General features: G+C 38.5%; 3 protein-coding genes across 4 annotated transcripts in view; 2 read left to right on the top strand and 1 right to left on the bottom strand.

The window, feature by feature from the left end:
• Positions 1-6,436, top strand: part of rab7a (RAB7a, member RAS oncogene family) — a 9,797-nt gene extending 3,361 nt beyond the window's left edge. Inside the window, exons 2-6 of the mRNA XM_014009822.1 lie at positions 715-777; positions 893-1,019; positions 3,581-3,799; positions 4,828-4,956; positions 5,061-6,436. Of these exons, the coding sequence (XP_013865276.1) occupies positions 725-777; positions 893-1,019; positions 3,581-3,799; positions 4,828-4,956; positions 5,061-5,156 (624 nt within the window). The 5' untranslated portion in view covers positions 715-724 and the 3' untranslated portion in view covers positions 5,157-6,436. The remainder of the gene's footprint in view (positions 1-714; positions 778-892; positions 1,020-3,580; positions 3,800-4,827; positions 4,957-5,060) is intronic.
• On the bottom strand, positions 6,433-16,870 carry hmces (5-hydroxymethylcytosine binding, ES cell specific). 2 transcript variants are annotated; one of them, XM_014009821.1, is made up of 7 exons: positions 16,783-16,870; positions 10,217-10,414; positions 8,262-8,405; positions 7,948-8,169; positions 7,116-7,270; positions 6,856-7,048; positions 6,433-6,783 (listed from the first exon to the last, which is right to left on the bottom strand). In XM_014009821.1, exons 2-7 carry the CDS (start codon positions 10,403-10,405, stop codon positions 6,601-6,603), a joined length of 1,086 nt encoding a protein of 361 aa, XP_013865275.1. In that variant the 5' UTR covers positions 10,406-10,414; positions 16,783-16,870; the 3' UTR covers positions 6,433-6,600. The 2 variants fall into 2 exon arrangements, with proteins under 2 accessions (XP_013865275.1, XP_013865273.1); XM_014009819.1 differs by lacking the exon at positions 16,783-16,870 and adding an exon at positions 10,513-10,858.
• uqcrc1 (ubiquinol-cytochrome c reductase core protein 1) lies at positions 12,292-19,858 on the top strand. The gene is made up of 13 exons (XM_014009818.1): positions 12,292-12,396; positions 13,204-13,344; positions 13,450-13,536; positions 15,583-15,712; positions 15,913-16,111; positions 16,245-16,324; positions 16,414-16,529; positions 16,785-16,928; positions 18,568-18,728; positions 18,823-18,908; positions 18,994-19,082; positions 19,168-19,243; positions 19,331-19,858. The coding sequence occupies exons 1-13, from the start codon at positions 12,334-12,336 to the stop codon at positions 19,393-19,395; spliced, it is 1,437 nt and encodes a 478-aa protein (XP_013865272.1). The 5' UTR covers positions 12,292-12,333; the 3' UTR covers positions 19,396-19,858.
• Positions 19,859-21,916: the final 2,058 nt, after the last annotated feature.

Below are 21,916 nucleotides of genomic sequence, written 5' to 3'. Positions count from 1 at the left end.
TCACAGTACAGAGTTTCACACACTAGTTACTTTACAAACTATGCACAGTACATAAAAAACAAAATGAACACTGACTAGCAATGATACTACTACTAATAATAAAAAAATATAATATAAAGAATTGTGCAAGAGTTAAAAAAAGATATGTTTTGTTTTAGAGACATTAGACTATCAGAATCTGACATTAGGAATCAGAATTAGCCTATTTTCAGTGCAAAATAATCTCAACAGACTATTAACTGTAAAGTMTCACAGTRCATAGACATGCAGACGGAGTGGTGTGGTCTTTTTTAAGTTGTGCAACATTCTTTCAACAATTTAGGAGTTCCACGCTCTTCAGCGTAGGATTTTTGAAAGATTTTTTGCAATATCTAGCTGCAGTCTTTGAAAATTTTGCAGTCTCATTAAGAAATGCCATCTACTCGGTTCCTTCCTGTAAGCTGCTGCAGTTCCAGTTGCCCAGACATCATTGCTTGTTGACTCATGATAGAATGCGGTGAAGCTTGTTTTTTATTACTGTCGATGAGAAAAGGCCAAGTTAAATAAACGATGCACATTTCTAGAATGGGTCATTTTTTTTAGGGAATATTGTTAGATACATCTGTGAAACTCGTTGCCCCTGATGTTGACCAATACAACGAGGCTATAGCGAGCTAGTTGGGTTCTGCTGAGTTTTCATTKTTCATCCAGTTTWACTTTTTTTWACTCTCACAGCTGCAGGACGATGACGTCAAGGAAGAAAGTACTACTTAAAGTCATCATCCTTGGAGACTCTGGGTAAGTGATGTAAAGCAGTGACACCAGGCTTCAGTGATGACCCTATGCTTTCTTTGTCATTATTAGTTTTCTCCAGAGTKTGCTGAATATTATTCCATGGTGTTTGTTTTTGTAGTGTTGGGAAGACCTCATTAATGAACCAGTATGTGAATAAGAAGTTCAGCAACCAGTACAAAGCAACAATCGGAGCTGATTTCCTGACAAAAGAAGTTATGGTAGATGACAGACTCGTCACAATGCAGGTACTGACAGTACTGCAATGAAATACACACATCTAAAATGTTTTACACATTTACCATCTTAAACACAGCAAATCTGTGAACATTTGTTGTTTTTTGTTTATGAAAAAAATCAACTCATATCGTACTGTGTCATTCATTCAGTTTAAACTGTAAACAGTCTACAGGAAACATTGCTAAATTAAAACTGAAAGACATTTCTCTTTTTTTATAATTCAGTCTGAATAGTCATGCTACATTTCATCTGATGAGGTAGGGGTGTTCAAGTCAGTCCAGATGTTGACGTTATCGATACCAACTTTCAGTTTATTATTTAGACGTATTGCTCATTCCAACACATTTACATTCTTTGAATATTGAATAATGTGAGCTGTTCTTTTAAACAAATTAAATGAAATCTCTTTAGTCTCCGCTTGCAGTCGTGTTGCTTAAATTTGGTGAACAGAATGTTTTGAACGTGTTCAGATTTCAAGCAACAAAGCTGAATTTTAAAATGTWTGCAACAAAATCTCGTTATAAATAGCGACAGAATTATCACGRTCTTCTCAAACGCTTCTTGATTTTGAGGAACTGGGATTTGTCTCGAGAGCACTAGAGTTGTGTTTTGACTTTTGCATGGGATATCTCCCATGGAAAACATGCCCGGGTCTAAAAACCAGGCAAGTACTAAACAGTGATTTAAAAAAAAAAACTGGTCTTGTCTTTACTCCATGTAGATTAAACCATAAATGTGGGGGCAGCTGCCAAGGTGGKTACCAAGCAGGTATGACGTGGGCAATGAATTAATGTGCCCAGAATACAGCTGTTCACWTAATAAGTCATTATTTTACAACCCCAATTCCAATGAAGTTGGGAAATTGTGTAAAACATAAATAAAAGCTACCGGTAATTCAAAATGAGTAAATATTTGCAAAAAGCTCAAACTTTATCTGTTTAAACTTTAAATATCTTGTCTTTGTATTGTATTCAGTTGAATAAAGGTTAAAAAGCATTTGTAACTCATCATATTCTGGTTCTATTTATGTTTAAAGGGATCCCTGATTATTTGTAACATTAGACTTTATTTGATAAATGTTTATTTTAACTGTAAAATAAAGACTAAAAATACTGTAGGCTGTTTAGTTTTGTAAACTTTTAAAAATATATTTTAACACGGACGGAGCCGTTTTATTTACACACAAAGCATTCTGAGTAAATGATGATATGGATAGGTCCTCAGTGTGAGCGAGCTATATCCACCCTGAAGGTTAATCTTGGACAATATCTGAYGATCGACTCTTTTAAATGAAACCAGAGAGCGTTGACAGAGAGGAGAAGGTAGAAATGACTCAGCCTGTAACTGAAAATATAGATGGAGGGCAACAGAGCTGCTTCATGGAAGAAGAACCTCAGCTTAGCCTGTTAACCTTTTGCACTAGTGCCGACGCTATATTGTCTTATATGTATAAGCTTGGCGCTAGCACGACAAACAAGCTAAACTGAGGTCCTCCATCCATATTTTCAGTTGCAGACTGAGTCATTTTTGTGTTCCCCTCTCTGTCATGTGGATGGAGGACCTCAGTGACGAGAGGAGAATGTGTAGCGCTGAGCTAATACATACTGTATATATGGCGATAGCGTTGGGGCTAAAGCTAACAGGCTAAGCTGAGGTTCTTCTTCCATGAAGCAGCTCTGTTGTCCTCCATCTATATTTCCAGTTACAGGCTGAGTCATTTCTACCTTCTCCTCTCTGTCAACGCTCTCTGGTTTCATTTAAAAGAGTCGATCATCAGACATTGTCMRAGATTAACCTTCAGGGTGGATATAGCTCRCTAGCAGCCTCACACAGAGGACCTATCCACGTCATCATTTACCCAGAATGCTTTGTGTGTAAATAAAATGGCCCTTATAAAAACTAAACAGCCTACAGTATTTTACAGTCTTTATTTTACAGTTAAAATACGTTTATTAAATAAAGTCTAATGTTACAACTAATCATGGATCCCTTTAACATTGTTCCAGCTTCATTGGAATTGGGGTTGTAAAATAATTGACATGTATTTTCATGGCTYGCTGGTCACTTTGTCGTAAATACTCAAAAATCAAGACTGCAATAGAAAATTAAGTATCTTCTCACATTTCTGAGTACACAAACTAAAGACCAAGTGATAACTTTAACACGAGAGACCAGTTTAGTTTGGCATTATTAAATTAATCAAAGAATACAGTGATGTATATTAGTTAATACAGTATCTACGTTGTCCTCCTGTTCCCCCTGAAGATTATATTACTGTTCCCTTTCACATTTGAGAGTAATATCCTGCTGCAGAAGTGTATTTATTATGTGCGTCTTCAGGTGAACACATTCTTTGTGGTATGTTCAGGTGCTTTATTTTTGGCTACACATTTGTGTGATGTGGAGACAGAACAGGAGGATCTGTCATTACTGCTGAACATAACACCATTTTTGTGTAAAGCCCTAATAAGATAATAGAGCATCTAAGGTCAAGACGATATGAAACATACAGCATGAACATAAATAATGAGTTTAAGCAAACTGATTTCTTTTACATTCTGGATTACAGATCTGGGACACAGCYGGTCAAGAGAGGTTTCAGTCCTTAGGCGTAGCTTTCTACCGTGGAGCAGACTGCTGTGTTCTGGTCTTTGACGTCACCGCACCCAACACCTTCAAGACTTTAGACAGCTGGAGGGACGAATTCTTGATCCAGGCAAGCCCACGAGATCCAGAGAACTTCCCCTTCGTGGTGCTCGGCAACAAGATCGACTTGGAGAACAGACAGGTTGACTAACTTGGTCTAATTTAAGCTCTTTATGTGTCAGTTATTTTTTTATTGGTGATAGTTTTATTCCACGAAAATTGTTTACAGTTGTAGAATTATTGAAAGGTATCGGGGWTGTAACGATTTGCTCAAGCCCTGATTCGATTACCAGTGGTGGGCACAGTTCCCCTAAAGCACTAATMAGGAAACTAATTTCCTGATTAGTGCTTTAGGGCTTTTGCCAATTWAAAAAATTACTAGTGGATTAGCACTTGCTAAATTTAGAAGCACTAACTGAGGTCTATAAATGTTATTGATCAACGTTTATGTTAACAGCTGAGGGTGAAAACATTTTGTTCATTTGTGTGTCACTGATCCACCAGGTGACAATATATGAAAACAAATACAGCTGTGGAATGTAAATGATAAGTCTTAAGAGAGCAACATGACAACATGTGACTCATGTTGTCTGTTCAAGAATGTTCATGGGTTGACTGGGTTATTTTAGTGCTTTAGAATTAGCTTTTGCTAAATTTTCAGTGTGTTAGTGCTTTAGAATTAGGGGACCGAAATATTTGAGTTAGTGTTTTAGGGCTAGTGGAATTAACTTTTGGGTTAGTCCTGCCCACCACTGTCGATTATCAAATTTAAGTTCACGAATGTGATTATTTAAAAAACTTTTTTTCAACAAAATGAATTGTAGCCTTTTTATAGCCAAATATGTTTATTTTCTTTTAACATCACCATTTTCTATTGTATTACTRAGGGATTAAAACTTCAAAATAAATAAATGTCATTACAAATACTTTTTTGACCAAAAGTTTTCAAGTATCAAACTGAATTTGTCTTAAAGACATATCTAACTGTAATACAATAACAAGGAAATCGATTAATWAATTTTCAAGAATTGATTCCCATTTTAAGGACTTATATTTGATTATTAATCGATTCTGGATTAATTGTTACATCCCTAAAATGTATTTTAAATTTTACAAAATGGTTAGATGCTTCATGTTTTTATTATTAACATCAGGTCTTTTGTACATCAGGTAACAACCAAACGAGCACAGGCTTGGTGCCAGAGCAAGAACAACATCCCATATTTTGAAACCAGCGCTAAGGAGGCAATCAATGTGGAGCAGGCCTTCCAGACTATTGCACGCAATGCTCTAAAACAGGTAATGGAAACCTAGGAGGTCTGACCCCAGACTAAGAAATATCACTCTTTGTGTTGAGGCATACAGCCTGTTACTCACTCTCTCCTCTCTCTCTCTGATCTCAGGAAACTGAAGTGGAGCTGTACAACGAGTTCCCCGACCCGATAAAGCTGGACAGGAACGAGCGAGCCAAGCCRTCTGCAGAAACCTGCAGCTGCTGAGGACTCTGAAGATCAGCGGGTCACCCTCGATACCCTGTCTTGCCTTGTCTATATACCCCCTTCCCTATGGCCAACTGTGTTATGCCCTAATGCCCACCATCCAAGCAGCATCCCATGCAGAGTACATGACAACCCAATGTGCAACAGTCACTTCYTTATGTAAACAAAACACACATTTTCTATCAAATCTGAATCTCCTAGCCCAAAGAGCACCTCAAGAGAATATGACGTATGATGCTTGTCACTTCCCAGTGTTTCCCCTCATGATGGTTTGGGTTTATTTCATATTCAGGTYCACATATAATGCTGCTTTCACTCCCCAGTTTGGTCCGAACTGCTTTTATTTTGATACTCGCAGTGGAAAATTAAAACATTACATCGATGTGTATTTTGAAGGTTTTAAATTAAGTTAGACAAATTGTATTTTTTTTTTAAATCAAAGCAGTTATTTGTAGTGTAGTCAGCCCATCAGTGCTGCATGGACAAGTAAACCCTGCTGGCCCATAATCATTTGTGTTGTGGCTTAAATTACCGTCACTCTTAAAAAATACTTGTTACCATGTTTTCACATAAGCCTCATAAAAAGAAAGTTATTTAATCTGGGGTGTGTGTGTGTGTTTGTGTGTGTGCGAGAAAATTTGCACAAGTAGATTACAACATTATGCTGGTCCTTAATAATTGGCAAAAAAAAAAAAAAGAATACAGTTCATCTTTACTCAACATGTAATTATTTCCACTTTTTTATCATATTAAATAACTTAGATTTGTAGAACAGCTCATTTTGAGCCACAGTTGGTGTGATTGTTGCTCAGTTTGAGACTTCGCTCCATGATGTCTGTTTCTTTACTTCTTGTAATCTATTAGTTCATTCAGCGTCTGAGGTGAGAATGAACCAAATCAGTACGGCGTATTAATCTGCCTGGTGTCTTTTGCTTTTAGCTTGTTTTGTTTTTTCCTCTCAGCTATTTCAAGGACTTGTAAATTTGCATACATCTCGTGTTGTAAATCTCCATATTTGACTTTACCATTTGTTTGTGTTGATAAACCATTTAAGTGCTTGACTTTTCTTTTAACCAATCAGATCTTTAACTGCCTGTTTGTATTTTGTTAAAACTTAGAAAGCATACATACTGTACTACATACATACATACATACTCAAGAATGGAAAATGTGGGGAAGTATTTGGCATTCATTATTATTACATATTAATATGATAAATGCACATCTACATTGTTTCAAAATGTCTGTTTGAAGTAAAGAAAATAAAAATCTTGACTTAAGCAAACATATGAATGTATTTATTTGTCAGTCTTGAACAGAGACAACTTATGTAAAAAAAAAGTACAAAGAGTAAATCTTTTTCAACACACCAATGAAAAAGTAGAAAATGTGGAACCTGCATTGTACCTCAATCTGCTGCATTTCCAGAGTCAGTTCATTATTTTCACTTGGTTTTTGGTTTCTTGTTGGGTCCTTGGAGCCACATCTGCAGAGCTCCAACAGACTTGTGTGGAGTCTCTGCCTTGATGCTTTGCTCTTCTTTAATGTCGGACTCTTTCCTCTTTAAAGAGCTGCTGCTGGACAACCAGCTCATCATCATCTTACTGCTGGCTGTGGGTTTGGGCTCCTGTAAAAGCAGCRCTTCAGTTACATTTTCTAACAGTATTTAGTATATTTCTTTGAAATACTCATGTAATACCTTTTTCTTGTTGAGATCCACTGGTTGGAGGCACTCTGGGGAGTTGTTGCGCGAGTTGTTGACGAGAGGCGACACGGGGTGAAAGGTCAAAACGTTTTTAGACTGCAGCAACTTCAGTGCATCCAGAGACTTCACCTGGCCGAAATCAAGCCATCTTCTCACTTCTTCTTCTCCATCCAGGATCGCTGGCATCCTGAAACAGAACCATGAAGCCATTAATGAAGCTGCACAGACTCAAAGGAAAGCTTTTTTGTTCGTACCGATCATGAATGCTTTCAAGATTTGGAGAAGCGTTCACGGTGATGATGGTGTACGAGTACAGGGGCTCTCCACCGGCTGGTGGTGTCCAGCAGTCAAACACTCCAGCCATAGTCAGCAGCCTCCATCCAGTCCACTCAGCTGGTGCTTCTGTGGCCTTGCCAACATCAACACAGCAGGGATTTTACATTGCAGTACTGACAAATACACTTAGCACTACTAGTAGCTAAATTTGAGTTTGGTAGATTATGTCTTTGTTGTAACAATGCTTCTTGGCAATACATCTTATATGTTAGAAAGTCTGTTAAATTCCCTTTTAAATGGTGTCAGATTTRTAAGGAGCATGCATTTGTGGGATGAGCAGTAGAGCTGAGTATGTGGGTTGCACACATGAAAAATGTCAACTCTTACTTGACAAACAGCTCATTTTGCTGTTGACTTGTTTGATGTTTGGTGGACTGGATGATTGAAGTTTCAACAAACAAGACATGTTGGCAATTTAACAAACAGCAGCATGTGTAAATACAGAATGTAATAATCAATAATACAGGTATAAAATAAAAGACATTTTCAGCCACACTCCATACCAGTAGGTGGATTCAAGATTTATTGCCAAGAAGCATTGTTACAAAGAAATTATCCACTAAACACTAATTTCCTAACTTTTTGTTTTGTTTATAGTTTGAATGAAGTTTAATGCATAAACTTGTCTGCTGCGTAACATTTAGATACCAAAGGAAACACCTGGGTGACGTCTGTTTTGCCACAGTTACTTTTTTCCATTTTCATAAAAGAAAATGAGAAAATACTGGTGCTGTTATAAAAACAACAAACCTCTGACGAACCAGGAGAGGTCTCCCCTGCAGGGTGGAAATTGTTTGTTTTCTCTTTATTGCAAACAGGAGAAGTGGAGTCATCCTGATCCTCCTCCTTATCCTGGCTACCTTTAGTCTGAGGGAAATAGATGAAGAAAGGCTGCTTGTCTTTGTCCGTCCTCTGCCACTCGTAAAACCCATCAGCCAGGATGACGCAGCGCCGTCCTTTCAGCAAGGGATCCTTAAGAAAATGTGTAAATTGTCAAATCAYGCTGCTGCATAGTTAACTTGAGATTAAACACAAAGTAGTTAGGATTTTACAAACGTGGGCACCTTGTAGGTCTTTTTCTGGAGTATATTTTCACTGCGGCAGTTAGTAGTACTGTACTGCATCTTGCTTGGGTCGTTCTCCTTGAACCACGCAGGTATTAGACCCCAACGCATGGAAGCCAAAACACACTCGTCCACAGGAGCACTCTGAGGAAACGTTCAAACCATAAAGTTAACATTAAACACTGTAAGGTTAAACAAATAGTAAACTCTATCTTAACTTTGTTTTTATGTTGATGAGATGACAAATCAGCAAATGTGTCAGTATTATTTTAGATTGTACTGAGTGGTGTATTTTATTGCACAGAAGCTCATAGAAAGCTACTTATTTAAGTTTAAATGTATTTTACTAAAAGTGAACATGTGTAATGCAGCACAGTTGAAAAAGCATATCTTCTGTGTTTTTTTGTCAAATCTTGTGCACGATGAGTTGATGATGGCATTATGACACCTAACAAGATGTGATAGAGTTCAGAGTCAGGTTTAGATATGCATTCAGAGATGTCAAGTAACTAAGTACAAATACTTTTTTTTACTTTACTTAAGTAGAAATTTTGGTTATTTATACTTTAGTGGAGTAATTGTTTTTCAGCCTACTTTTTACTTCTACTCCTTACATTTTAATTCAAATATCTGTACTTTCTACTCCTTACATTTAAAAAATGCAAAGAGTATTTCATTTCTTTTTAACTTGACTTGTTTTTATTCCATATTTTCATTGTTCAGAAAATAAAATTAATAAATGGAAATCTATCCAGATACATGGAGGCCTTGGATAGAGTGAATTTGATTGTGGTTGGATGAGAAATGTAAATATACTGTATACCATTCTGACAGCCTGTTGGACTGAACGCACTCCATCACACCTGTATGACACAAATCACATCACATCCAGCAGGACAAACTGTAGCAGATGGAGCCTAGAATGAAGATGATCGTGGCTGAAACATGTTCCAAAATTTTCAGCATTAACATTTTAATTTAACATTATACTATTATACATGCTATAGCAGTGGTTCCCAAACTTTTCAGCTTTTGACCCACAAAATACCAGCAGCAGAGACCTGAGCCCCCAGCTGTTGTTGGTTAAGAAACATTGTTTTTATGTCAAATAAACAAGAGCATACTAGCATTATTTATTATGTTATTTTTGTCCATTTTAAGAACACTACTCTTGTTATTYTGTAAAAACAAAGGAAATTTTTTTCTTAGTTGTCATTTCTTTGTGTAATTAATTCAAAAATATTTTCAGGATCCCATCTTGATGTTTCAGGACACAACTGTGGGTCCCAACCCCAACTTTGGACCCACTGTACTATAGAACCCTGCGGCACAGCCTCAGCTTTTATCCTTAATGCCTTTTTTAAGTGTTCATTACTTTTACTTTTATACTTTAAGTGTTTTTAAAACCAGTCCTTTTATATTTTTACTTGATTAAAATTCTTGAGTTGATACTTCTACTTCCAAAAAAAAGTATTTTAAACCCTAGTATCTATACTTCTACTTAAGTAATGAATGTGAATACTTTTGACACCTCTGTGTGCATTTGATTACTTAGACTTTTACTAAAAATCGATCCATTGTTGAGTTATTTTGCTAAAAGTCTAATGGTTTGTGCAAAGTCTAGWACTCAAAGCATGTGCTGATTTGCTACAACACTGATCTTTCTGTAAAACTGAGTTATAGCCCTGGCTGTAGCTGCCATCTTTACTCCTGTTGACTCAGGTGTAGCTGTATTACCCATTAATTACAGTCTGTGTCATTAAACTATGGCCAGTGGTTCAGAGAATATTTTGCTAACAAACTTCTTTTTACACATTGTGCAGCTGTTTCATAAAGGTTCAATTTGAATCTTCGTCACGCTTCATCAGTTCCCTTTCAGCAGAGGTAAAAAGCCCATAATAACATTTAGCACATCTGCACAGGTGTTGCGAATCAAACTAATGAACTCGACCGACCTGCTCGAAATGTCTGTGGGACAGCAGAACCGGACTCGTGGATTGCGGACTCTTGTTATAGGACGGTCGGTATTTGTCGGCGTCCCCATCCCTCCAGCGGGGCTGTCTCCGGTGTCCGCTCCGGTCTCTGTAGGAGCAGGCTCGACTCACTTCGTCTGGAGCCAGAGTGCACGCAGTCCTGCCACACATTTCACCGAACTAAAACAATTGTGTTAGCGCGTTAGCTTGAGTTGCTCGAACCAAAACCTGTCTCACTCTGTAAAAACAGACGTAACCTTGGACCAGTGCCTACTCACCAGTTGTTAAGTGCTTCGACATATGTCAGAAGATGGCATTTAATAATATGTCGTCTGTGTTGCGAGTTTGTCAACACAAGTCGAGTGTGTGTTTTGAATCTCGTGCCTGCAGCGGCAGGAACTTCCACTATTTATTGGGTGTACCCCATTTATTCGCCAGCGCACGTAATGGTGCACAGCGTCGCGCCAGACACTTTTCCTACGTGGAAGATACTGTGTAAACTCCTCCCTCGTAGCTTCTCGTCAATCTAGCTGTGCAATGCGCCGGTGCACTGTTAAGGAGTGTGCACTCAGCACGTACTGAAGTAAAGATGGCGGCACACACACACACCCTTGTATTTTGCATAAAACTGAGGACATTGTTTTGACTTACATTCATTTTTTAAACTGCATTTATGCCTAACCCAGAAAATTTCCCTAAAATTAACCATTACTGGTCTATAGTTAACACTAACCTGAACCAAAACTTAATTCACACCATACCTCTAAACCTAACCAGTAAAGCACAGCAGAGCTGCAAACAAAGTGAGGACATTGGTCATCACATCAAAGACCTCACAAATGGTCCTCACTCTGTAGTAAAAAAACAAAAACAAAACAAACTACAAACAAAAACGATGGTTATCTTGCTATTAATTATAAATCACTTTTTACCTGAATGTATCAATCTTAGAACACTTTGCATTAAATGTTAAGCAAAAAATGTCTTGAGAATAATTGTTAAAATGAAAACATTTGCTGTAGTAAAACATAAGCACAATTTTTTTTAAAAATATTAAATATCTTCATAAAATAAAAAAATGAACTGTTAAAATTTATGATTGGTTTCACTTTTTTTACCCTATATTGTTACCAAAATAAAATTAACACTTACAGCCTTTCACTGGGTATGAGAAGGATAAACGTTTGTGCTCAATCCAGTTGAAATCACATTTCTTATTCCATCAAGGGTCAACAAGTCTGTTGCTTTTAACAGAGGCATGTTCTGCATTTTTATCAAACAGATGAGCAAACAAACTAAACATGACAACATTTGACCACAGAGGAAAACAAAAGTATGTTTCAAAGAATGACTGTTCAGCAAGTAAAATAAATATGGACATTTTGACCAAAACAAACTCCTTTCTTCAATTTGCTTTTTGTCGCTCGCTGCTGAACGGCAGAAAGGTTTACCCTCCGTGTGCATTGTTTCTGTCTTAGTAAAATATCTCATGAACACAACAAATTTCGATGACATTTCAGAAAGTAATCACTGAATGTACCTCTTCAGCTGATTAACATTTGGAGTCAGTCTACTTCAGATGCTCAGTATTAACACAAATGTTATAGACAGTGTGTTAAAATCAATGTATCTGAGTCATTCACAACACAGTCTGAGCTGTGACATCTCACAATATCACCTGAACACAATTTTTTTGTGTGTGTGATTTGACCATAACCACATCAATTCTGTATTTGTAGGATGAAATTATCTTGGTTTGAACTTCTGGCATGAAATTTCATACCTTCAGCCCCAGGCCTCCATTGAAAAATAATTTAATTTATAACATATAACGCATTATAACACTTAATAACACATATACATAATATAAGTTAGAACATAATGAACTATTAATACATTTAATTGAACTGAGTTTAATTGAAAAAGAGATCTGTAATCTTAAATAAAATTATTATAGAAAGTGTATTTACTACAGGGTTTTATTTAACCTGGGCTACATTAACCCACGTTGACCAGGTGGTGGCGGTAGCGGCCAGGTACAAACTGAATATTATCAGCCGAAGAAGAAGAAAAACACCCTGCTTCAACAGTGGTAAGAAATGGCGGCGTCTGTGTGCAGAGTCGGAAGCGTCGTGGGTCGAGTCCTCGGCAAAACCCGCAGTGTACGTATAATAAAATAAAACAAAACACTTTTCCAGGAATAAAACCCCCCACAGCATCTCGGATGTGGCAGATATGTGCGCTGTGCTAAACCCGGAGTGAGTTTGCTAACTGGTTAGACTTGGTTAGCTTGCGGTGAATGAAGGTCAACAAGCAAACTTAAGCTTAGCGTTTATAAACCCCTTGATAACAAAAAGAGTCCACTTTACACTAAAATGACGCTTTTTATTTTAGTTGGCTGTGATGATCCGTGATTTTTAACATTTAGAATTTATTCTCACTTTACCCTAATGCTTCCCTGCTACTGGTGTTAGCATAATGGTGACTTTTGAAAAACACACAGGACTCGAGTTTATGTTGACGCTGCATCTGCTAAATCTAAACGAGTTGCTCGTTTGAGAGTTTTAAGAAAACAATGTATTATTACTCAGTAATAGTAAAGAGACTGAAAATGCAGCCTGTTATGAACATTGTTAAAACGATTGTCCTAGTTAAGACTCGGTAATTTATATTGAGAATTGCTTATTTTATAACTCAGCAAATCTTAAGTGAAACATGAACAGAACTTTAAAACAACGTAAATCCTTGTTTTCTGTTTAGATGCCATGTGATAAACCTTTCTGCACATTATCAGATTTCATAAATTGTAGATGATGAACAGTATTTTAGTTCAGTGAACTTGTATTATTAAAGTGTGTTTTAGTTTCACCATTATTGGGGCCCTGATGCTTCTAATTACGCGATTGTTTGTGTCAGATTGTTTTCAACAAAATGAGAAACTTTTCTTTTTTTTTTCTGCACCCTTCCAGCCCATCCTGCTGTCTCTGAGGCGTGGACAGGCTTCTGTCAGCTATGCCCAGAGCCTCCTGGGAGCCCCCGAGACTCATCTTACGACCCTCGACAATGGTTTAAGGGTTGCATCTGAAGATACTGGACATGCAACTTGTACGGTAAGAACAAAACAATATCTTCCCTTTTTTAATTAAAGTGCACAGTAATCATCATGTTTTAATCCAGTTGTACAACAGTATAACTTGAGCTGCTCCCTTACACAGGTTGGGCTGTGGATCAGTGTCGGCAGTCGCTATGAGAGTGAGAAGCACAATGGAACTGGCTTTTTCCTGGAGCACATGGCATTCAAGGTACACTTAATAATCAAAAGTCTTAAACAGAATTTTTTTTGTCAGATTAGTTATATTTACTAGCTTTCTTTTACTTTTACAGTTGTGCATTTTACTTCCTTTCATACAGTTTTTTTCTTTCACCAGTGTGCATTTTAGGATCGGCTCTAAGCCCCTTGTTCTTGATTAGGTCAGGCAGGAATCCTCGTGGACTCTGTTTAGCAATAGGTGTAAGAGAACTGAGAGGTGGAGGTATGCACTAGAAAGAAGAGGAATGAAGGTCAGCTGTAGTGCGATAGAGTACAGGGGTGTGAACGAGAGGGAGGCAGGTGGAACAGCAAGGCAACAAGGAGTAGACATCACAAAGGTGCAGGATTTCAAGTATTCAGGGTCCACTGTCCATGAACTTAAGGAGTGTGGCAAAGAAGTGAAGAAGAGTGTAGATCGGATGGAGCAATATTTCAGGAGTGTTATGTGAAAAAAAGGGAAGCAAAGGTTAAAAGAAAGGTTTACAAGAGAGTAGTGAGACCAGGGGTCTCATTTATAAAGGATTGCGTGGAAACTATACTAAAAGTGAACGTACGGCCAAAAAAATTTCAGATTTATAAAACAGTGCGTACGCATGTTTCTGCGCATCTTTTCTTTATAAATCACAGCCGCACGTCAGAGTTTGCGCACGAGGTCCCGCCTCAGGTTCTACCCTCTACACGCCCACACTCAACCATAAACAGTCAATGTAAAGTACCTCATGAATGTTAAGATGTATTTAAATCAGTCAGCTGATCAATGCCAACAAAAGTGATTGGTTCAGACGCTCCGTCATGTGTCTGGAGGWTGACAGGTGCTGACTGACAGCTGCTCACGTGAACAGAATGTCTGTAATTGACACAGATTTTCCTACATTTTGCTTTAGAGTAATCTAACGATTTTAATAAAAAAAATACTCAGCTTCAAATTAATTTTCCCTCAGTCTGCAGGACGATAAAAACAATAAAATAAAATTAAATAAGTCAGATAAAATTAGAAATAAGTTCACTGCTCTTCTCCTCGTCCTCTCCCCCTCCTGCCTGCTCTGTTATCTGCGGCAGACACCCCCGCCCCGCGCGCACGCACACACACACGCGCGCGCATCCAAAGCGTGACTTTTGCTGTCCTGCTGTTCTTGTCGTGGAGGGGTCTGTGGGTCAGGGAGGGGTCTGTGGGTCAGGGAGGGGTCTGTGGGTCAGGGAGGGGTCTGTGGGTCAGGGTCGTCTGAGGAGGAAGCTGATGAAGGGAGTTGCACACGGGAACTTTTATTTAAGATTTAAGTTTTTTTATTTCAAAGGTCCTCATGGCTCAGCAGCAGAAGCATAAATATTATTGTTAAGAAAGCTGATGATGAAGTTGAATAAAAATCGGGTAAGTCTGATGAAGGTAAATTAAATATCTGACAGTGATCATGATACAGTGTGGCTATAATTCACCACTTCACCATCTGTGTCGCAGTTTCCCGTCTCCAAAATGAGCGTACGCATGGGTCATAGCTGGGGTGAGGCACCGCAGATTTTATAAATCACAACCTTGGCGTACAAAGTGGCGTACGCAAGTTTCTGGGCTCAAATTGTGCGTACGCCAGTTTTATAAATCCGACCCCAGGCCTGGTTTGGAGACAGTGGTGCTGACAGAATGACAGGTGTCAGAGCTGAAGATGTTGAGGTTCTTGGGAGTGACAAGGATGTATCAGATTAGCACAGGTTGAACCACTGGGAGATCGTCAGAGACCAGACTGAGATGGTTTGGACATGTCCAGAGGAGGGACAAAAGGTTATTGGTAGAAGGATGTTAATGCAGCTGATAGAAACACAGCCCTGTTTTATTTCTCATCTTTTTTGTTGACTTTTCTGCTTTTCTGTCCTACATCACAACACATTGGTTTGCGTGTGTGGCACAAATAACAGTACTGTCACACCCAATACCTGTGGGGGGAGCCAAAGAGCAACAAACAAATCTCTTGAGCCTCTTGTGTTGCTTTAGCTCCATCAGATTTGACTGAACCTATGCTTTGCAAACATTTTCGTTCCCCTGCAGGGAACTAAGAAGCTTTTGCAAACAGCTCTGGAGCAGCAGGTGGAGTCCATAGGTGCCCACCTGAGTGCCTACACCTCCCGTGAGCATACTGCATACTACATGAAGACCCATGCCAAAGATCTGCCTAAAGGTAAGATTGAAACATTCTGAAAAATGTTCATTATTACTGCAATAATGTGTGAGTTAGTTTACAGTTCGCTTGTCACTTGTCACTGCCTGCGAGATTAAGCCATTCAGGAAATGTTTGTGTCCCTTTTGCACGGGGCAGGAATTCCATTTTGTTCCTCCGTTTCTCTGCACTAACGTGTGTGCGTGTCTCCTGTTTGCCAGCTGTGGAGCTGCTGTCAGAGGTCGTGCAGAACCTCTCGCTGAACGAGGCAGACATCGAGCAGCAGAGGAACGTGGTGCTGCGTGAGCTGGAGGAGGTTGAGGGCAACCTGCAGGAAGTCTGCCTGGACTTCCTGCACGCCACAGCTTACCAGGGCACTCCTCTTGGTCAGAGTGTGTTGGGCCCCTCCAGCAATGCCAGGTAGGAGGACCTGATTTGTTTCAGCAGGAACGCACCATCGTTAGCTTAGCTCCTCATCAGACACCACTACCCTGCTTTAATTATGTTGTTCCTCAAAATGTCTGCATCGTTTTCTTGTGTTTGCTGCTCGCAGGAATTTGACTCGTCAGGATTTGGTGAATTACATCAACAGTCATTATAAAGCCCCTCGGATGGTGCTGGCTGCTGCTGGAGGTAGGTGACTTTGCTTTCGAACAGGGAATATGAGAAGGAACGTGTGGATTCCTGCAACTGTTTGCTCATTTAATGTGCTTCATCTACAGGTATTAACCACGAGGAGCTGGTTGGTTTGGCCAAAACACATTTAAGCGGATTGTCTTTTGAGTATGAGAAAGATGCCATCCCAGTGTTGCCACCCTGCCGATTTACTGGCAGTGAGGTGAGGTTAGCTTTTGTTTTTTGGACACAATATAAAAATTTAGATTTAGCTTTGTGAAAGATTTGCTCTAAAGGAAGGTTTAAACTTTGGTTTGATGGAAGAAATATAATATTAGAAAGGTCTGTTTAAATGCCTAATTATGAAATGAATTTAATTCTACTTTGAAGAGATGATTAAATACATTTTTTTCTTGATTGTGGCTCAGATGTGTTTAATTTAATTGCATTAAATAATAAAATATTTGTTTCCTCACAGATTCGTATGCGGGACGACGATCTTCCTCTGGCACACATTGCCATCGCTGTGGAAAGCCCTGGTGTCACCAGTCCAGATATTGTGCCTCTCATGGTCGCCAACGCCATCATTGGTAGCTATGACCTTACCTACGGTGGTGACAAGGTGTGAAGAATTACATTTTCTTCTTCTTACATGATTTTGTTTATGGTTATTTGTTTAAACAAAGACAAGTGAAAGCTGTTGTGTCGGTTTAGGATCATCCCCTTTAAGCTTTGCCCTCTTGGGACTGTTTATGTCCTAAGTGGCCATGATGAAGGGGTAGAACAAAGTCTCTGTGAAAACCTGAGTCAGGGGTCTCGTCTCTGCCTCTGGACCCTTCAGGAGGAACACATTTTTGTCCTTTCTCTAAGAAACACATTTCAGTTCATTCATAGGGAGCATGCAGATTAACAGGAACAAAATTAAACCTAAAAACTATGGCTGGGTAAAAAAAATAGATTTAATTGATCTTGGATCGATTTCATTTAAATTTGGAAAAATTGATTCACAGGACATGAGATCAATTCTTCCCCATGGAGTCTTGTGTGYGCGTCTGAAACACGTTTCTATATTTTGTCTCTCCTGGCTTGCCGTATGTTTACATCCRTTTGATGTTCAGTGCAAACATTAGCTTTCGATAACAAACTATCTGGAGCAAAACAAAAGAAATTAAGGAATTACTAACATTATCAGCCGATTCTCAGCAGAACTTGAAGATAACAAAGACCTTGGTGACTTTTGTTTACAAAGATTTGCACTCAAGTGGTAGTAAAAATAAGCTGCTTGTTCAGGCGCTCGAACCAAACAACAGTATCTAAATATCTGACTGAAACAGTTCTCATGTATAAATGTATTAAAGACATTCTAACAAAATCCTTTAGTTACCAATATTATTATTTTTAAACTTTAAGAAACGTCTTAATGAAATTCACAGTGATGAAATGTTGTAGTTGTATTATTTGTTTTAATAAGGTATAAGTAATATAATTTTTAATAAGCTATATTGAACATAACAGAAGCAGAAACATCACAAATATACAATTTGCATACGCTCAAAAGGAGTGAGCAGAAGTATATTTATATTAGCMCAACTCTTCTCCTGCAACCTTATTCCATCACTTCTTATGTATGAAGAAAATTMTTAATTTCCAAAGAATGAACTCCTCCAACAACACTGTCACCTGCAATTCCTTTTTAATTTAAAACTTTTAAACTTGTGACAGTTTTCCTTCAAGATTAAACTGTTTAATTTAAAAGTTTGTCCTTTTGGTGAAGAGAAAAAAATAGTGATATTGTATTTTGCAACACAGTTGAACCATTTTCATTATTTTAGACCAGATTGAATTGAATCRAATCGAATCATGGTTAATCGATTCAGGACCTTATGAATCGAGTCGATCTAGAGAATTGGCCACGATACCCAGCCYTACTAAAAATAAACACTAGAAATATTTTTGATCTGTATGATTTCTGAATGTTTTTGATTACTGTCAAGTTTCACTCAATTGTTCAATATTTTTGTATTGATTTGCTGTAATTATATTAACCCACCCCATATACAGTAATGGGATAATTTTTAGTCGGGGAAAAAGGTGATTGCATCATAAAACGTGGAAGTTAGAGAAACAAATACTAAGAAAAAAAGTAATAGGGTAAAAATAAAATACATTTTATACGACCCTGCCGACACTCAGATTCTTGGATACTGTATTTCTGATTTATTGATGAAGTCTTGTAAGAACAAGAAATGTTTGTCGTACAGAACCTGAGCAGCCGTCTGGCTCGCCTAGCTGTGGAGTACAAACTGTGCCACAGCTTCCAGGCCTTCCATTCGCCATACAGCGATACCGGCCTGCTGGGCATCTACTTTGTGACTGATAAATACCATATTGATGACATGATGCACTGGAGTCAGAACGCCTGGTAAGTCAAGACTCAAAGACAGAAAGTCACTGAAAGTCTGGCATTTATCCAAAGAAATTATGTTTTTATGTTTCATTTCCTGCTTCTCCCACAGGATGAATCTGTGCACCACAGCCACGGAGAGTGAGGTGGCCAGAGGTCGAAACGCTGTGAAGGCCAGCCTGATCGGACAGCTGAATGGTATGAATGTCTAGTAGAAATCTGTAGATAAAGATTAATCTAAAACACAGCTGAACGTGAAATCAGTGGGCTGTTAATCTCGTAGGAACGACCCCGATCTGTGATGAAATCGGCAGACACATCCTGTACCACGGGCGCCGTATTCCTCTCGCTGAGTGGAACGCTCGGATCGATGTAAGTTATTTACTGCAGCACCTCTTCAAAACCAACATTTTCAGACCTAGAATTTAAAAAATAAATAAATCTGATCTCCTTTCAGGCTGTGACTCCCCGTGTGCTGCGTGATGTCTGCTACGAATATATTTACGACAAGTGTCCGGCTATGGTAGGCATAGGTGAGTTCTGTGTGATTTTTAGTCTGCAACAAACTCGGTCCTGGTTGTTGTTTGTACTAATCGATGCTTCCCTCCTCTCCCCACCAGGCCCCATCGAGGCGTTAACAGACTACAACAGGGTGCGCAGTAATATGTACTGGCTCAGGTTTTAAGAAGACTTGTGGCATTACACTTTGTGTGTCCTGTTTTTTTTTTTTTCTTTCTTTCTCCTCAACCACACTTGGCTTTTCTCTTTTGGTATCTCAACAAAAGTGAACCGAGGATTAAATCTGATTGCGTAACAACTMATGCAGCCATCCTCTCCTCTGTCCGACTCCCTCTTTTACCCCACCCACTCAGTACTTAGTTATCTGTGAAGGGGGCAGCCCACCTGAGTCCTGAAAATACTCTGGTTACATATTGGTTGTACAGGTATTCACCATCTGATAGTGTGCTGTTGATGAAAGGCTGTGAGAGCCAACCTGAAAATTCTGTAATCATCTACATAATTCAGCCAAGATGAAATATAAACCTTATGGTTCGAGAGTATATTTATCATTTCTGTAACGTTTGTTTCTGTCCACTATTGTACATAAAGAAGCTGTCACGCTGACACAAATAAAAAGTGTAAACAGGTTTCTATTGATTTTCCTCAAGCGTAAAGGGTTTTTTGGCCTTGGAAGATGATAAAATGGACTCCGCTTACATACAGTAGTGCTTTATCAAGTCCCGTCCAAAGTACTTTACACTTAGACATTCACACACTGATGGTGGTAAGCTACAATGTAGCCACAGCTTCTCTAAACGGGTTCCCAAATTTTTCCATGTCATGGACCCCGAAACTGCGTTAACCTCTGATGGACTCTCCCTACAAACCTATAAAAATATTACAAAATATGTAAAGAAACATCAACATTTAGAATGTTTTTTTCACTTTTATTCACTATTTAATAATTATTAAATTTGATTAGTAAAATAACTGATGTTAATTTACTAGCATATTTAAAACACTATTTTCACTGGAAAATCAACTTTTCAACAAACGACAAGAACAGAACAAAAGAAATCAAACTTTTCTTAAGCTCAAATTAATAACATTTTTTAATATTTTAAATCATAGTTTTAAATAATTTAAAAACATTTTAATTTTATGATTCAAAATATATAAGATTCAATTTATTCTTGCATTTTTCGTAACATCCCACCAGATTTCTGAGGCCCCCCACTTTGAAAAACAGCTTTAATAGACTAGAACGTCAAGATGTCACCACCTGGATTCAACTAAGCAAAGAGTAAGAGTCTCCTATTGGACGATTACTGCACGAGTGATCATGTTTCAGCTGACAAGTTATTTAACTGATGCAGTGAGCAGCTTCTGTGTTCAACCATGTTAAATGACATCCTGTGGTCGAGGAAAATGTTATCTGTTTCAGAATATTAAATTATTGGCATCAAGCAGAGAAAACATCTTTGCTGAAACGATAAAATCAGGTTGAGAACTGCGAGGAAGGTCTAATGAGTCCAGGTTGACCCTGTTCCAGTGTGATGGGGTTGGGGGGATAAGGGTTAGAAGAGAGCCTGAAGTGATGCACCTACCATGTCTAGTGTTCTGTAATGACCAGGTTATACCATGGATTTCTTTCTTCTCTGATGACATGTTTCAAGATGACAGTGCCAGGAGTCGTCCGACTCAAACTGTGAACGATTGGTTCAGGAAGCACGAGACGTCATTTTCACACCACCAGAGTCCGGACCTGAACCCCATTAGCTAAGGCAGGGCCTCCCCTAGCCAAATTGGCGTCCTAGGCAAGATTTCAGGAGGCGCCTCTTGTGCAATTTTCTACATCTCCCTGCCAGTCTACATACATTCACATACCAAATGAGTTTTGTCTGATGGTTTTTAGCTTTGGAAATCAGGTTGTCTATATTTTTAACTATTTTAACTAAACAGAATACCAGACGTCTCATACCTGCCAACATTTGTTGATACTGAACACCTGTTTATATTAACCAGCAGCTGTGGAGGGAAGCAGTTCTAGSGGGGTTCAGGGTTATACTCCCCCAGAACATTTAGTAAAAGACCAACTCAAAACTACATTTTTTTGCCATTTGGAGGAGGTTTTTACTACATTCTTGAGAGTAATAGAAACATAAAATCAGTATTTTATGAGGGTAGAACACTGAAAACCAGACTTAGACCTGAACTTTATSTRAGATCATAACTGAAACTCACATATCTTTATTTTATTTTCTAGTCACTGAGCACCAGTAKTTAGTCTTGACTGCATCATGTGATATTTTTATTATGAAACAKCCTCAGCACCATATAATTTCATGTTGTAAAAAAAAAGAGTTTTAAAGTTATAAACCTGAGATACCAGTGATTATTCTACAGCTTAACTCAACTCTGATAAAAAAAAAGTTATAAAATAGTTTTTTTTTCATCTACCTTTTGTGGTGACCCCTAAATGGACGATACTCTTAACATTTGCCTATACTTATTATGACACAGGCCTGCCCTGATCTATGGGATGTGTTGGCAGAATTTCTCATTGGCCAAAATCATCATCAATATAAGATCCTGGCAAAAAGTTAATGCARCTGGACCAGGGGCGGAGCCAGGGGGTGRCCAGGGCCACCACAGACAAATCTTTGGCCACCCCATTGCCCACCCCGCTGTACACACCCCTTCCA

This window comes from Austrofundulus limnaeus, unplaced genomic scaffold (genome assembly GCF_001266775.1).
Source record: "Austrofundulus limnaeus strain Quisiro unplaced genomic scaffold, Austrofundulus_limnaeus-1.0 Scaffold62, whole genome shotgun sequence".
In the NCBI taxonomy this organism is placed as follows: domain Eukaryota; kingdom Metazoa; phylum Chordata; class Actinopteri; order Cyprinodontiformes; family Rivulidae; genus Austrofundulus; species Austrofundulus limnaeus.
The sequence above is the reverse complement of the archived record's forward strand: the minus strand, read 5'-3'. Positions and strand labels throughout refer to the sequence as shown.